This window comes from Plasmodium brasilianum, chromosome 11 (genome assembly GCF_023973825.1).
Source record: "Plasmodium brasilianum strain Bolivian I chromosome 11, whole genome shotgun sequence".
NCBI lineage: Eukaryota > Apicomplexa > Aconoidasida > Haemosporida > Plasmodiidae > Plasmodium > Plasmodium brasilianum.
In genome coordinates this window covers 2137289-2155435 of record NC_090124.1, presented here as the reverse complement: position 1 = coordinate 2155435, position 18147 = coordinate 2137289, and the positions used below count along the sequence as shown (strand labels likewise).

At 27.8% G+C, this 18147-nt stretch overlaps 4 protein-coding genes across 4 annotated transcripts; 2 read left to right on the top strand and 2 right to left on the bottom strand.

Moving 5' to 3' along the window:
* Positions 1–990: 990 nt before the first annotated feature.
* On the top strand, positions 991–6148 carry MKS88_003919 (DNA helicase; the record flags this gene model as incomplete). The annotated part of the gene is made up of 2 exons (XM_067217054.1): positions 991–3221; positions 3664–6148. 2 exons carry the CDS (start codon positions 991–993, stop codon positions 6146–6148), a joined length of 4716 nt encoding a protein of 1571 aa, XP_067072727.1.
* A 742-nt stretch (positions 6149–6890) lies between these two features.
* Positions 6891–13963, bottom strand: MKS88_003918 (glyoxalase I-like protein GILP; the record flags this gene model as incomplete). The annotated part of the gene is made up of 7 exons (XM_067217053.1): positions 6891–7055; positions 7293–7424; positions 7610–7675; positions 7832–7930; positions 8058–8186; positions 8465–8747; positions 9762–13963. 7 exons carry the CDS (start codon positions 13961–13963, stop codon positions 6891–6893), a joined length of 5076 nt encoding a protein of 1691 aa, XP_067072726.1.
* A 1365-nt stretch (positions 13964–15328) lies between these two features.
* On the bottom strand, positions 15329–16171 carry MKS88_003917 (uncharacterized protein; the record flags this gene model as incomplete). Its single annotated transcript, XM_067217052.1, has 4 exons — positions 15329–15386; positions 15564–15742; positions 15856–15981; positions 16112–16171. 4 exons carry the CDS (start codon positions 16169–16171, stop codon positions 15329–15331), a joined length of 423 nt encoding a protein of 140 aa, XP_067072725.1.
* Positions 16172–17034: 863 nt separating this feature from the next.
* On the top strand, positions 17035–17619 carry MKS88_003916 (50S ribosomal protein L24; the record flags this gene model as incomplete). Its single annotated transcript, XM_067217051.1, has 1 exon — positions 17035–17619. The coding sequence occupies one exon, from the start codon at positions 17035–17037 to the stop codon at positions 17617–17619; it is 585 nt and encodes a 194-aa protein (XP_067072724.1).
* Positions 17620–18147: the final 528 nt, after the last annotated feature.

The window sequence follows — 18147 nt, the reverse complement described above, 5'->3', positions numbered from 1 at the left end:
GAAAAAAGAGGTGCCTCGTTTAACAGTCTTTTTTTTTTTTTTTTTTTTTAAATTTAGCTTACATTTTTTTCTTTTTTAACTTTGCGCATTTTTTTTAATTTTAACTTCGCGCATTTTTTTCAATTGTAACGTCGCACATTTTTTTCAAATTTAATTTCTTACATTTGATTTTTGCTAAATTTAACCTTATTTAATGTGTGTATATTACATTTTGCTCCCGCCCATTCATCCCTTTTAAACCATACATATATAAGTACTTGTAGATTATATACATATTACGTACATATATATACACAATATAATAATACATATGTATGTACATTATGCGTGTTTCATTATAGTTCAGATAACATTATGTATGTATAGTATAAACGTTTTTCTTTATGAACATAAACTAATTAAACAAAACCAAAAGATATAATTGTATTTTTTTTAATGTAAATGAGCTCAAAACTTTTCTGTGCTGAACAATCCTTCAACATACAAAGTGCGCAGATATTATGTCGCATATAGTGAGTGAATATGTGAGAAGGTATGTGCAGTTATGTGAATGATTATCAACGTATGTACACATATCCGTGGATTCACGTATGGAACGAAATCTTGCCCTTTTTTTTTTTTTTTTTTTTTTTTATCACCTTGGGTCAAATAAAATGGAAAAAATGGTATAATTGTTAAGTTGTTACACTAAATTGCACGTTTGAAAATAATGACTAGAAATATGCAAAGAAAAAAGGAAAAAAATAAAATAAAAATATATATATATATATATATATATATATATATATGTATATATATATACTTATATACAATAATATATTTTTACTTGTATGTGCAATATAAACTTTTACTTACGTACATTTATACGTATGTATGTATATATATGGACATATGTGCGTGTGTTATGACTGCACCTTTTTTGCCAGATTTTTAAGTGCAAAAATTGGTATCACCCCCAGTTAAGGGAATTTTTGTCCGTACATGTGAAATATGAGAAGTAAGTATTTCTTCAAAAAACACAGGAAAAACATAAAAGAGAAAAAAACAGCTAGTAATCATTTGAGCTATAATATTCCTATAAGCACGAGTGTATACAATACCACGATCTTACACAAACATGAAAAGATAATAAAAAGGAGGGGAGGGGAAATAAAGGACAAGGTATCTAATCACTTGAACAAGAAACAGAAGAAGGAGCAAAATGACTTACATTCTTTTGGCCCATTAGAGCTGAAGAAGGAAAATACTCATCTTGAAACAAAGTATGCTGAAGCAGAAGGCATTTGTTTAGAAAACTCTGCCAAGTTATTTGTCAAATTCAAAGGGGGTGAGATAGTACGAAGTAGTGTAGAGGAAACAACAGTGAGAGATATCACTACATTTAAAGAAAAGGAAAGGAGGAATACCCCTGAAGAAGGAGTCAAAATTCCGAAGGACCCGAACACAGTGAAGATAAATAAAAAAGATCTACAGCATAAATTTCAAAAAATTATATCAGCAAAACTTCGATTTGATGACTTAATGAAAAAGACAAAGCTAACGAATAAGGAGTTATGTCAACATATAAGATGTACCTTGTGCAACGGTTTAACTAGCGTGAGTAAGGGAAAATATGGATATTTCTTCACATGTAAAGAGTGCAATAAGAGAGTGTCCAGAGGGAATATAGATAAATTCTTATTTAATGAAAGAGACAAAAAAATTTTCAAAAATAAAAAGAGGATATGTTTTGAAATAGAAAATAAGGATTCATATCGTATACATTTTTTTGGGAACATAAAATATGGAAGTATTTTCAATAAAATTATTAGCGAAATAATTAAAGAAGTAATTACAGATTTAAGAAAAATTAAAAGGAATAAAATTAAATACAGAAATATTATTAAGTATATTTATAAAATGAATAACAATTTTGATCTGAACAACAGTTACTTTAATCAATTTATTTTTTCTCCTTATCGGAAAAGAGAAAATATATATCGTCTCGGTACTTCCCATTCTTGCAATTTTTACAACTACTCTTTTAATACGGTTAGTTACGCCTCTCTCCTTAGGAAGTACAATTATATAAAGAGAAAAAAGCCAAATGAATACATGCTTTTCTTATATAACACAAAATTTAAAGATTTTATCGAATCTAAAAAGAAATATTCCATGAAGTTGTATAAAAATGCAATTAAGAGATATGTTGGTGCTTATTTAAAAAACGACTTCTTTGATGAAGTACAATATTTACCATTGACCTGGAAACCCAGAAAAGACTATATAGATAGTGGTATATTTCCCTTCCATCTATCTAGGGATAATAAAAAGAGAGAAACATTCAAAAGAATGAATGTTAACAATAATAATTATCTATCGGGATGTGTATTCAATCTATGCTCCTATCAGTTATTATTACATTATTTCATTTATAAATTATTTCATTACTGCTATATTTATGAGATTCCTCATACCGTATTCTATTTTTTCCGACATGCCTACAAAAAGTGTAGTAACATGTATAGTATCAATTGTAGCAACAAGTGTAATAATTATTCCTGTAACAAACGTAGTATGCATAATTTTTTCTTAAAAAATAAATACATAGATGTTATTGCACAGACGTATGGAAAATACAGATTCCAGTTAAACGAAATTACGAGAAAGCAGAACGCACTACATAGAAGGGAAAAACATTTGAGGGTAACGGATATCGAGGACAAAAATTTGCTACGAACAAAGGAGGAAGATCAACTACATGAAGAGGAGAAAGTAATAACCAATTTATATAATGCGGAAGAATTATATAATAATTCTTACATTTTCAATAGAGCAGAATTGAAAATAGAAATACTGAAACACTATTATGCTAAAAAAAAAAGAAAAATAAAAAAAAATATTTCAAAAGAAATTAAAAAAATTTGCCTAGAGCAAATAAAAAAAAAATTACCTATTAGAATACAAAATGTTATTGCACCTTACCAATTAGAAACCATTTATTTTTTTAAGAAAAAAAATGGAAGAATTTTAATTGCCGATGAAATGGGACTAGGAAAAACTTTACAGTCTATTGCTATTTTTTATTTTTTTAATTTATACCCCACCTTAATTGTTGCTCCATCTTCTTTAAAAATTAATTGGCTGTCCGAAATAGAAAAATTTATTAACTTCTTTGACACCTCCAAAATTTTGGTCATATCGAGTTCTAACGACTTTCCGAAGCTGATTGAGAATTACAAGTAAGTGGAAAAGGGACCATAGTAGTGGACATTATGACAGTAGATAACTATGTTAATAATGAGATTTACAAGAAGCTAGAAAAAATAAAACAAAACAAATAATAAAATGCTCATGTTTACACACACATTGTGCTTCTCCCGCCAAATGAAAAGATATTTGAAAGATAACTTGTTCATTTTGTTTTTCTCTGTATTTTGTCCTACATTTTGGCCAATAGTTAGGTCAACATTTTGGTCTACATTTTGGCCCATATTTTAGTCTTTATTTTTTCCTACATTTTGGCCCCTATTTTAGTCTTTATTTTTCCCTACATTTTGGCCCCTATTTTAGTCTTTATTTTTCCCTACATTTTGGCCCCTATTTTAGTCTTTATTGTTTCCTACATTTTGGTCTATATTTTGAATTACATTTTCCCCTCACTTTTTCTTGCCTACCTGCCAGAGTTGTCATCGTCTCCTTCAACATTTTTAAAAAGTTGTACAACCTGCTAAGGACTATCAAGTTTAAGCTGCTCATCGTCGATGAGAGCCACTATATAAGAACAGTACACTATGGAAAACAGAGCCAGTTCGCTAAAATGATGAAAAGAAAAATAAAAAGTACGAGCAAAGTTATATTCTTGAGCGGAACACCATCAATTAACAGACCAATAAATATATTTCATCAAATTAAATACTTGATTAATAATAATAAAATATTTTGCAAAAATAAATATGTGTTTGGAGAAGAATTCTGTAAAAAATATTTTTATAGGGGAGAAAAAATATATGAAGAGAATTTAAGATCTTGGGAATTCAACTTGTTTTTAAAAAAAACAGTAATTATAAGAAGAAACATTTCAAATATTTTTAAAAATAATTTCCCACATTTGAAAAGATTTTTCATATACTTGCCAAATGATATATGGGAAAAATCGATAAAAGATTATAGAAATGATAATCAGAGTTTTATCGTATATAATAAGATAACCGACAAAGAATATGATCCAAAAAAAGAAAAAAATGATGAACAGTTCGAAAATGGGGAAATATCTCAACACTACAAAAATGATATATTGATGGGAAAAAGGAATAGACAAGTACTCAACGAAATGTTTCGTGTTGATATCAAATCGAAAAAAGAAGAGGAAGGATTGTCCAAAGTTGTAAACGCAGTGGAATATATTGAAAAACTATTTCCTGGGAAAAAAAAAATTATTTTTTGTTATCACCTTGTTGTGTGCAAATGTATAGAAGAAGAAGTACTTAAAATAATTAAAAAGAAAAAGGAAAAAGAAAAAATAAACATAGATTATGTTGTATTAAATGGGTGTTTAACCGAAAAAGAGAAACTAGAAAAAATTAGCTACTTTCAAAATAACGACAACTGCTACTATGGCATCTTTACTATATGCTCCGTTAGTCATGGATTAGATTTCAGTTTTTGCAATTTATGTTTTTTCGTAGAATTGCCAGTGAACTTTTTTCATCTTCAACAATGTGAAAGTAGGTTATTTAGAAAAAATCAAAAATTAAATACATACATTTTTTATTTTTTATTGAAAAATGGATTAGGTAGCGATCATAAAACATGGAAGAGGTTTACCCTTTGTTCTCATAGCACTCGCTCCATAATTGATGGAACAAATTTTAGCAGTAAAGATCTCTTTTATGAAAATTTTTCTAACGATATGCTTCCTATAATTAACGAGAATAGGGGGGTTGGCACAAATAGAGATGAGCTAAACCTGGTTAGAAAATATACTAGCTGTAATGCTCCCAATGTTGATGGTGACAATGGCGATGGTAATGATAATAATGATTATAAGAGGTCAATGAGAAACAGCAAGGAGAGCAAAACATTCCAAGCAGAAAATGAATGCGAAATTGTAAAAGTCGAAATATCCTCAGATGATGAAACTGCAAAGTGTGAGGACTACAACAAAAAGAACAAAAAGAAAAGAAGGTACTTGTTCGAAATAAACACACTTACGAACAGAATACACACATATAATAAAAACAAAAAAACAAACTTTCCTATCGAAGATCTGAATAATTTTAAAGATAATGAAAAAAATGGAAAGAGTGTAAAAAAATACGCAAAGGAATTTCTTCAAAATTACAACAAATTAAATATGAATGAAAAAAAATTAATTGAAAAGAAAAAATGTGATATTAATATATCTCTACTTAAATATTTAAGAGCAAATCAAAATATAAATAAATGCTTAAAATTTCAAAGATATATAAAAAACACTACTTCAAAAGACAATATATATGTAAAAGCATATCTTGAAAACAGTTTTAAAGGGAAATTTCAAGTCTTCTATTATCAAGAATATGATGAAGAAACCAATAGCTTGAAATGTTTGTACTGTAAAAATTATTTGCATTTCACAAAAAATGGTATACTCGAGGAGAACGATATTCTTCATTATTTAAACGAAAATTCGAACACAGAAATTGTCGAAAAATTTAAAAACGAATTAAATAGTATTAAATTAAAAAAAAATTCGAATATCAAAAAAATTATTATATGTAATGAAAATGATTTATTTTGTGCAGGAAATTGCAGAAAATTATATTTTTTAAAAAAAAGTTCATGTAGCATAAGAAGGTTAATATATGAAAGAGATAAAGGTGTTTGCAATATCTGTAGGCTGGATTGTCAAAATTTAATTAAGCAAATTAAAAACAAAAAATATTTTTCAGTTAAAGAAAAAATAGATTATTTTATTAAAATGTATCCTTTATTTATTGAAAACATTGAGCATTTAAAAAACATACTTCAAAAACCAACAGATGGTTACATTTGGCATGTAGATCATATCTTACCTGTTTTTAAAGGAGGAGGGGAAGCCTCTTTTGACAATTTACAAACTTTGTGTACATTTTGTCATAAAAAAAAAACAAAAGATGACGTAAAAAATAGACGCAAGAGAGAATAGCTAATCTTGCTACACGTTTCCATAAATTCCCGTTACATGGGAATACAAAACATGCACATTGTGTGCATTCCGTTACGCAAAAAATACGCCTTAATTTGATTAAAGCGAATTACACTGTTCCGTGGTTATATTCTGTTAATTATTGTGTATTAATTTCTTCAATAAGTTCAATATGCTCCATATAGTCAGTATATTTAAAACGTTCAACTTTTTTTTTTTTTTTTTAATTTCTTTTTTAGCTAGTTTGCGGCTAGCCATTTTTATTACAATTTTATAATTTATTTTTTTTTATTTATTTTATTGATTTATTTATTGATTTATTTATATATTTATTTAGTTATTGATCGATTTATTTATTTCATTTATTTAGTTAGTTATTGATCGATTTATTTATTTCATTTATTTATTTATATATTTATTTAGTTAGTTATTGATTGATTTATTTATTTTATTTATTTATTTTCCTTTTTTTTCTTTTTCTTTTTCTGTCCGTTAATGTAACTTTTTACCATTATTTATCTCCCCCTTTTTTATTTTGTTATATCTCACTTTTAATGATCGTTTTATAAACATTATTTTTGACAATCCGTAATTATTCCCCAATTGGTAACAGCATTAACGTTCTTAACTTCTTACTATAATAAAGTTATATTTTGCGTATATATAATCTTAACTTCAAAAATTGTTCATAATTGTTATTACTACTTTTTTAAAAATTCTTATATGTTCATGCAAATTTTTCTCATTTATTCCCCTTCAAGTAAACATCATATCCGTCCGTGTCTTTCACTAACATGCCATTTTGGCACTTTACTATTTCGATGTTATTTTCTCGTAGCCTTTTTTCAACTGCATTTAAATCATCGAAACTTAAAATTATATTTCCCAGGGAATTCCCCATGTGCAGCTTCGAGGGAAATACCAAAAAAGAAAAGGAGAAAAATGAAATAGTGGAAAAATGGAAAAATCGCCATATAGAAAAATAACAAATCGGCTGTGCAACAAAATAAATTAAAAAAAATGCCCCTAATGTACGATCAAAAATACAATACACAAAAACTTCTAAACACACAAGAAAAAATAGTTCGTCCTATACAAGCAAAATTTTAAGTAAAATAATGTAACTCTAGGCAGCATTCTTTACCTTATCCTCATCATATGCATATGCTAATTGTAGTAAGGATAAATTTTTTTTTGAGGAATAAAAATAACTCATACCTCCATAAATATTCCAGGGGTATGAAATTTCTTCTAAATGACTCTGTATTTTAACCAGCTACAAATTCGAAATAAAACATGTACAAGTCAGAAAAAAAAAAAAATAATTTAGCATTACTTGTTCAGAAAATTGTAGCAAAAACGGGCATCCTAACTATAATGGTACGTGTGAATGTACGTGTAACAGTAACTGTTACTTCAACTGCTACTACTTTTTTTTTTTTTTTTTTTTTTTTTCCTTACATCCATGCCCAATATATCGGAATAAAACTTCTGAGAATCTTTTGTTGATGTTGTAAACAGTCTAATCTATAAACATATAATGTAAAGAAAAAATTGACACTTGTATAGGTGCATGCACGAAAATTTTAGCAGAAAATTGAGCATATCACACACGATATATAACATTAAGAATTATAAAAAAAAAAAAAAAAAAATTGTCTATTCTCCTTATATATGTAATACCCTATTAAGCTTGCTTCCATCATCTTGCAACACTACTTCTATACCATAACCGTCTGGGTCAGTTATGAAACAGTTGGTCCAAAACCTCCTGACTTGTGCCTAATATAACATAATTAAATTTTTGAATTTTTATATTTAAAATGTTGAACACTTCAAATGCTTACACTTCAAATATTTGCAATTTACAATTATTGTATAAGTATTTTCTTATTTTTCCTCCTTTTACATCTTCATCTGGCAATATACAAGCTGTGATAGGTCTTTTTTCAATTTCCTCCTCCACATTTCCTTTGTAAGTTTTTGTTTTATCTATATCAAATTCTTTTAAATGTATTCCCAAACCAAGGAAAGAATGCTGTCATAAAGGTAAAAGAAATTCAATTAAAACGTTAGAGAAAATTTAATAAATGAATTACAATATACACCAACATTTTATACAAATATGTATATTTATAGGTTAATGTATTTGCTTCTTTTGTTGTGTGTGTGTAGGCTCATTTATTAATCTCCATATGCATATCATTGTACCATAATTATATCAGGTAAATATTATTTTATTTATTCATTCATTTATTTATTATTTTTTTATTTTTCTTTTTTTTAAGCAATATTTATCACATTCTTTCACAATACCTCCCCTATGGTCATGTTCTCTTCATCTTTTTGTATTATTTTTATATAGGCTTCATTAACTCCTAAAAAAATTTTAGCGAAATTATTTCCTTTTTCTAAAATTTTGAAACCTAATACATTTTTGTAAAAATCAGTTGAATTGTCCAAATTGTGAACTTTATATTCTATGCCTTCTAATTTACATTTTAAACTCTTGCAAACATGTTTTTCTTTTTTCCTAAAATTATTTTTGTTGTTCAGGAAATAATAAGTTTTCCTCTTTTGAATATTCAAAAAGTAGTATCTTTCGAAAAAAAGGAAAAATGTTAAGATTAAAATTATTTTCATTAAAGCGTTGATCGTTACTTATATTTACGTACATGTATACATACATTGATACAAATACGTATACAGCTCAAATTTTATGCAATACTAGGACCACTACTCACATAAAGGCATATACATATATATATATATATACATATGTTAAGGTCTATAAAATGCAGTTATAAACTTTAAAAAATGCTAAAAAAATTAGATATGTAATTTTATTTTATTTTACTTTATTTTTTTTTTTTTTTTTTTCTTAAAGCTTATTATTGAAACATTAAATTCTTAAATGGTTACACGGTAACTAGGCAAGTAAATGTTAGATATAATAAAAAACAAAAAAAAAAAATAAAAGTGCAAATAACATTTATGAACATGGTCATAATATAAAAGCAGTAATAAAAAAAAAAAAAAAAGAAAATGTCCTTAAAGAAAAGCAGTAAATTATATAAAATTAAAGAAAACAAATTAAAAGTTTATAGAAGTGCCAAAGTAAAAAAATTAAGAACGATAGGTACTACAAAATTTTGAAGTCTCAAATATGTGTAACATGTAAATAAATATATATTTACATATATATATATACGTACGTACGTATGTATTTTTTTTTTTTCTATTTTTTTGTCGAACTTGTATCTAAATATTTCAAAATTTAAAAGATGCAGAAAAAAACATAATAATTAGTAATATTTCTTTTTGCCATTACAAAAAAAAAGAAAAAAAGAAACAGCAAAAGTGCGTAAAATGGAGTAAAATCAACAACATAAATGTATGTGTAAACAATAAAAACAAACGAGAATAAATTTAAAATTACGTAAAAATTTACACATGAGCGATAAAAATATGATAATATTTGTATGAAATTATTTAAAATATCGTCCGAATTTGCAGTTAACAATTCCTATTGAATATTCCTATTGTAACGCGTAGCAAATGTGGTATGACTAACATAAGAACATACAATATGGCCGCTGGTAGAGTTATCTACTCGTAGCGACCGACAGACGAAAAGATGTGCGCCTTATCAGTTTGATATAAATAATTATCAGCGTCGTTGGTTATGTTTAATAACTTTTGAAAAATAGCCTTAACTTTTTCTAGCCTTCCATGACAGTTATTCCACTCATAAAAAGGCATAAGAAGTATATGAAAATTTAATTTTTTTAAAAATAATAATCGCAAATATATTAAAGGTAACAGTTCTATTGATGAATTATCTGGTTCTTTAAAATAACACTGTTGATCTAAAAATTCAAATATAATTTTTTTTTTTAAATCAACATATTTAATATCAAATAAGAATACTTTAAAATTTTTTGAAATATTTAATTTATCTTTTTCATTATTTTGGCAGTAGGCATATTTTTTCAAAATTATTTCAAACTCGTTTAATGCATTTCTGTCGCTTTTGTAATTTTGCCTCTTCTTCGCGCTACATTCATTCATATCTATATTGATATCTTCGTTTTGATCTTTATCCGCATCACACACAGTTTTTCTCCTTTTAGTGTCGTCCTTTTTCGTTTTATATAAATCGTTCAAATCAATGTAGTTGTACTCCCTCGAAATTATTTCCTTTTCATTGTCATTCTCCGTATCAAAAAGAACGATTTTCCTTTTGTTGAAAGAGAAGTCGTAGGATAGTCTATCATTGTTCCCACATATTATACGCTGCACATTCTCTTCCTCAGGATACATGTTCTTCCAACATAATACAGCATCTTCGTTATTGCTGGAAAACGTTTTTAAAAGATCATCTATTTTTTTTTTTAGCTCATTGTGTTTACTCAGATCAGAAGTTGTAAAATTCTGACTTGTTAAGAATTTTTTCGAAAAAAATTTTAAATTTAGCAAAAACATGCAAAGTTGATCCTTCGATAAAATTTCATTCACGTCAAGTATATATAGGATTAAATTTGTGTATTTTTCAAAAAAAGGAATAAATGGAAACGACAAATTCACAAAGTCTATAACTGCATGGATAATATCTTTTTTGAATGCTTCATCTGCTTCTGTAAGTTCATAGGACAACTGTTCAAACAGTTTATGGCTAATATTTATGTACAACTTATTCACATTAGAGTAGATGTTCAAAGATGGGTTTACTAAAATTGGCAATGATGAGAAATATATTTTTAAAAAGGAAATAGAAAACGCACATTTTGTCTTCCTCCTTTTGGTATTTCCCCCCACAATATAACGTTTGGAACAATTCATATGACTCTCTAAATTGTCTCCCCTAACATTATCATCACCCCTATTGTAACTGCCACTCCTCTCATCATACACCATCTGATGAATTCGTTTCAAAGAGTACTCTATCAAACCTATATATCGATAAGGATACATATACTTAAACCCCCCAAACAATAGCTGAAGGTTGTTTACAGTTAATTCATTTTTTTCTAACAAGTTTTCCAAATAAATCAAAATATACTTTCTAATATAGTAATTTATTGACTCTTTATCTATACGTAATTTACTAACTAAGTAAAATAGCTTGATAGTCTCGTCTACTTTTACTGTATTATTTTCGTCACTCTCCTTATGGGACAAAAAAAATTGAAATAATATTTTCTTAAAAATAGAATTAAAAGAAGAGAAATACTCATCAATATTTTTTATTATGCTAAATCCACTTATCATTTTAAGGATATGTTTATTTTTTAAAAAATTTATATTTCCATACACATTTTTTAAGATAACATTAATTACATCATGGTTTACATAATTCAATTTTCGAAAATAATATAATATATTACAGCAGTCAACAATACAAATTTTGATGAAACTATAATTCATAATACTGTTATATTTATCTTGATCGTTATAATATGTACTGTTCTTCTTTAAAATATTATTATCACTCACCTCATCTATCAAATCAACTTCTTTTTCCTGATACCTACCATCTTCCTCATTATGTAAATATGCGCAATACACCTGAATTATATCCTCCATTTGTCTGTACACACTACTAATATGATTCAAACAATGCACATTTCTTGGAGGTTCATATTTAAAAAAATTATCTTTACATTCATTTATAGCATATTTCATTAAGTCATTCTTCACAGCGTTAGACTTGTTTCTCTTGTAATGTGAATGGTATTGCGGCATTAAAAAAATGCTAAAATAATTTAACGCTTTTTCAAAAATGAAATAATTATCCTTAGTAATGAAGTAAGAACAAAGGTGTAGACCCTTCAAAAGTAGTACAACATCTTTAATGGTAAAATGAAGGGAAAACAAGAGCGCATATTTTAACAAATACAAAAAAATGGAAAAGTCGTTATATTTTACCCTTCCTAAAACTAAAATTTTGTATAATATGTAATGGATGTATCTCTCAACATTTGACTCTTTGAAAGGGTTTTCATTGCAATTACTTATATAGAACTCCCTTTTTCTTAAGTACTCTAAATTTATAGTGCCCTTATCGATTAATCCTTCGATTGATTTTACCAAAAGAATGCGCTCGTTTATGGGAATATCATTATAGGAGGTGGATCCCCCATCGTTCAAGTCGCTACATCCGGTGTTATCACTACCATTGCTACTTCCACTGCATTCACGGCTCATTATCGTGTCAAACAACCTCCTCTGCAGCGAACCCATCACATCGCTACTCTTCCCTATGATGGAATATTCGTAAAGGAGATATATCAGAGTCGAAACGGAGGATACTTCACTAAGGTTCTTTTTGTGCAAAGAATATTCTAACTTGTTCAGGCAAAATTTGAGATGGTACATTTTTTTAAAATAATATAATATCTTCATTAGTTCAGCTAAATCGTTAGAGGAAAAATCTTCAACATTTTTGTCTTTTATTGCTTCAAAAAGAAAAGAAAAATGAGAGAATGAAAGGGCATCATTATATTTTATATTTCGACTTTTTATAATATTCAATATGTTTATATAATCTAAATTTTTAAATTTATCTAAGTTTTGAACCCTCTTCAATATATTCAAAACATCATAATAGCAATTGTTGTCAACTAAGTTAAAAAATTCAAAGTCTTCTAGCATATTACAAAGCTGTTGAATGTTCGCATATGATAATTTTAAATAAAAATTATCTCTTAAAGAAACATTTATTCTTTCGATAAGCCGTAAATTTAACGCAGAAATTTTTTTATGTTTCCAGTTGTTTCCCCCTTTCCCCCCTCTGACTTCATCGTTATGGGTATAATTTGATGCATCGTTATCATCGTCCTCCGCTTCGTCCAATTCCTTTTCATCTTCCTCTTTTCCCTCATCTGGTTCCCTCCCTGATTTCTTTACCCACAAGTAGACGCTACTCACATCCACTGTGTTATCTTCTAAGTCCTTCATCAAATAATCCCGCGATTCCCTGTTGTTTTTTGTAAAAGAACTTAACATCCTCTTCACTATCTTCTTGTTACATCTTAGTATACAGGATATGCCATGAATTTGTAAAGACGAAGTGGTATGCGATATTTTTGTTAAAAAGGAATTTAACACTTGATCATTTGGAATATTAAAGGGATGTATTTTATCAAACGAGTTTACATAAAAATGGTATAAGATACACAGATCGATGTAATTACTCCGATTAATTACTCGTTTTATATTTTTAAAAAACAAAAAGATAAATTCACGATGATAATAATTTAGCTTAAGCATACTATTTAAAATTAAACTTACACTTCTAATTGGAATGTTGTCATATATTTTTAAAATTTTGTCAATGAGTTTTACATATATTGATCTTACATGATTACTATTTACAAATAATATATTTTTACTAATTCTATTTATTAACTGAGATAACTCAATAGAATTTTCTGCTATCGACAAACCATAGGTTAAATTCCTTTCGTAATGATTGTATTCCATTTTTTTAATATTCTGATCTAATTCTTGGCATAGTTTTGTTACTCTCTTATTCTCCTCGAACTTACCGTACTTTTGGCGTAGTTCATTCCGTCTGCATCTTCCCCCCCCTGTCGATGCCTCTGCTGCCTCTTCTGCTCCTGTTGCCGCTTTCACTGCTTTCACTGCTTTTCCCCCCTTTCCTTGGCCAATTCTATTTGCATGGTCAATGTTCAGTGGCTTATTTTTTTTTAAATTAAAAATGGTAGAAGTGGAAAAATTAGTACATTGCTTTATGTTGTATAGATTTACATAAATATTATCTATAAACACTTTTCTCTTTTTCATGAACATTTTAAAAAAGTAAAAAAAAAGGTACCATCTTACATTCAATCATTTTGTCATTTGTGTGCCTTTCATTTTAGAATTATGTAAAACGTGCACTTTTTCCGTATGTCAAAAAAGAAAAAAAAAAAAAAAATAGGTAAAAAGGGGAATAACGTAATACATTCTCATCAGTTTATAGCAATATATACATATGCATACACATACATACACATAAACATACATATTTATACATGCATATACATATTTATACATACATATACATATTTATACATGCATATACATATTTATACATACATATACATACAACTGCAAAAGTATCGTAAAAAGAAAATTGTTTCTCTCTTCATTAGCCCAAAATATAATACATAAAAACCAAAAAAAGGAGTGAAATATAGAGAGTTTTATTATTTCTTCTATTGGGCAATTTTTTTTTTCTTTTTCTTTTTTTTTTTTTACTCTGTATTTTTAAATAATACGTCCACTTATATATGCGAGTGAAAAAAAAAAGAAAAGATTCTTCTAAATTCTCAACAATTGCAAAAATTTAGGAATATTGTTGTATTATTTCGAAGTTGTATATCAGTGCATGTAATCATGCGAACAAGCTTAAAGATATTTTAAGAAAAATTTGTTTAAATAGATATAATATGAGTATAAACGAAAAAAGTGGGTATGTAGAAGTACACATAACTAATGACAACGTAAAAAAGCGAGTATGTTCAAAGGCGCATAAATATGGCTACATAAAAAAGCGGGTATATAGAAAGCTGCATGAATATGGCACAGTAAAAAAGCGGATATGTACAAAGTTGCATAAATAATGACGTGTAAAAAATGGTTCGCTCGTTTATTCAACAACGACGGGATACACTTGCAAATGCAAACTGTGCACGCAAAGAGAAAAAAGTAAAATGTCATACGATATGAAAATGAGATTAATGAACGGAAACAGTAAAATGCGCAATATAATTCCCCTATGCTGTGCACTCGTTTTTCTTTTTCTTTGTGTTAAAAATTTTTATATTAATGGTAATGCAAAATGGTATACTGTGCGGTGTGTGGTGTTTAACGTGTGATACATGCATCTCCATGTATGCTGCTTTAATTCGGAGTTATATACATGTCCATTCTGTTTTGTCCTTATTTTCACCTATTGATATAATATATGATGTTATAAAATGTAGTATGTATAGTGTATCCTTCCCCTACATATAAGTAACAAGTTTTGAAAAAAAAAAATTTTTTTACAAGATGAACAGTAACTGGTTGAAAACCCCTCTGAAGAATTATAATATATCAGTAATTTTTAGAGAGAAATACATGACAGCACTCAACATAGTAACTGCTGAGGTAAAACTAAGATTATATTTCCTATTCGTTTCGTTTATCATCTGGTGGTAAAATGCCTGCCCTCTTCCATTCGTGATAACTTCGGAAATGGCAAGAGAAAAAAAAAAAAAAAATATAAAAAATAAAAACGCAAAACGAATGGACACACACAAACGTAACAAAATTTTGTCCAACGTCTTTTTACATTTCCATATAGATTTTAATTAATTATGATATTTTATGATTTTTCAAAAAAAAAAAAAAAAAAAAAAATTACGTGGTATATCCCAGTTCTTTTAATAATCTCTTTTCAAGTGATTCGTTGGCCTCCTTTTCTTTTTCCATTTCTTTCTTAACATGTTTGACGTAACCCAAGGGGGTTTGTATGCCATCTCCCGTTACCATTAATATCAGCATGCTTAAAGAAGTAAAAGCTAATAGCTTTATTTGTGCGTTCTTAAATGAAGAGAAAAGGCAGACATATGATCATTACTGGGCAGTTCTGTTCAAACAAATTCATAAAAGCGAAAACGAGAAAATATATACACAAAAAACCCACACGCATATACATGTATGTTTCCTATCTCATTTGTTCTATGCCCTTCGGCTGATTCAAACTTACGGAAAAATTTCCATTTTTGACAAAAAGTAGGTTTTTCAATTTGTCCATTCTCCAAAATTTCGATCAAACCGTCCTTTTGTAAAATAGTGATGTATAAATTTACCACTTCAACACATGATAGATATATTATGCTTTCTATAAAATAAAAAATATATTATTGGTTCAGGCAATGTTTGCAGTTATGCACGGGAGGGGGGGTATACTGCGTTTGTTTGGACAGCTCTTTCTTGTTCTTTCTTTAACGCATCGTGGTTTTTTTTCATTATATATTTTCTTCTTTTTTTTTTTTTTTTTGCTGTATTTTGTTATGTTTTTGCTACACTTCGTTCAGTTTTTGCTACATTTGGTTATGTTTTTGCTACACTTCGTTCAGTTTTTGCTACATTTGGTTATGTTTTTGCTACACTTCGTTCAGTTTTTGCTACATTTGGTTATGTTTTTGCTACTTAATATTTTTTCGCTATTTTTTTCTTTATTATATTATAATTTTTTTTTTGTATGGTTTAATTTTTCTTTTTTTTTTACCTTTTTTTTTGGCTGGTCGATGGGAAATGGGAAATCTTAAACAGTCGTTTTGCAGTACTCTCTCTATATATTTTTTTTAATAAACATTTACATTTACGTTTACATTTACGTTTACATTTACGTTTACATTTACGTTCACATTTACATTTACATTGACATTCAGAGTCCCATTCACATGCACAAACGCACTTAAATCACTTCACATTCTCATATACATTCATATTGTCATGGTTTTTTCTTTTTTTTTAAAAAGAATGAATTGTAAAAATATATTGCCTAGCCATTCACTCGGATCGGATCTTAAAGGTGTACATTGAGGTAGTTTACAAAAATGTATATCCCCACAAGGTATAATAAGTTTCTTCTACAATTTGCTTGTATTATAAATTTATTTTTACGCAAAGTGTGTAGTTAATGAACATATACATGTATATACATATTCATATGTATACAGGTACATCCTCTGACCCATTTTGAGCTTAAGCCATCCTGTTAACTTCTTTTTTTTTTCTTTTTTTTTTTTTTTTTTTATCCTTTCCTTTCCCTTTTTGAAGTTACCCATGGAATGATGAAGTAAAAGCTTGTTAAGATTTTGGAAAAAATGATTTGTTCCCTTTTTACGAGTAAAATTAGCAATCATGTATTGCCGAGCAAGGTGAGTAACTTTTTTTTATTAACTGTTCAGGTGAGAAATCATAAAATAATTAAGCCGCGAAATATTATTAAACTATGGAAGATAAAAACAGGGGATGAAGTAAAAGTAATATCTGGAAAAGATAAAGGAAAAATTGGAGAAGTGTTATGCTGTGATAGATTTAGAAATATGGTGAAAGTAAAAGGATGTAATTTAAGAAAACTTTTTATTGACAATAAATTTGTTTATATTGAAAAAAAAATTCATTACTCTAATGTTCAGTTAATTGATAGCTTTTTAAAAACAAATACAAAAGTATGTATTAGATATACAGATGATAATCAAATAATTCGCATATCAAAAAAGTCAGGAGTTGTTATACCATGGCCTGATGATAAAAAAAAAGAAGACGAGTATGAGCAAGTGGAAGAAAATCCATTGGATACTGCACCGCAGGAAGCTTTGAAAAAAACGTATGACTATAAAACTGATGTAAAATTTATGAATATATTACGACAGACCGTTAATAAGTACAACCGTGAGTTGTCTTAGCGCGTTAGCTGGGTTAGCATTTTAGCGCCTATCATGTGCTTATTTCCCGTTCATTCGCTTGTATGTATATATATATATATATATGTACGAACAGCAATATATATGCATGCCCACGTACATGCACCATGTTTATTTGAAGGAGCACATTCCCCCCATCATTATATTTCATATGCCTTCCTGCAAAACTTGTATTTTACGTTCGTTTGTCTTTATCACAATATTCACCAATAACTCTTGCATTAACCGTTCATTTATTTTATTAATCATGTAATGAAATACTTTTATAAAATAAAATGTCGTTTTGTAAATAAGGACAAAGAATCTTATTTGTGCGGAATGTAAAAGACAGACTCTTCACATCAGAACATTCGAAAAAAGGAGCAAAAAAAATAAAATAAAATGAAAGTAGTTTAATAGAATTGAACAAAGTTTAGCAGCATTGAACAAAATACAATTTTAATGTCAAAAATTGTTACAGCATATATCTTTTATCCTATTCATCCACATATGTATATATATATATATATA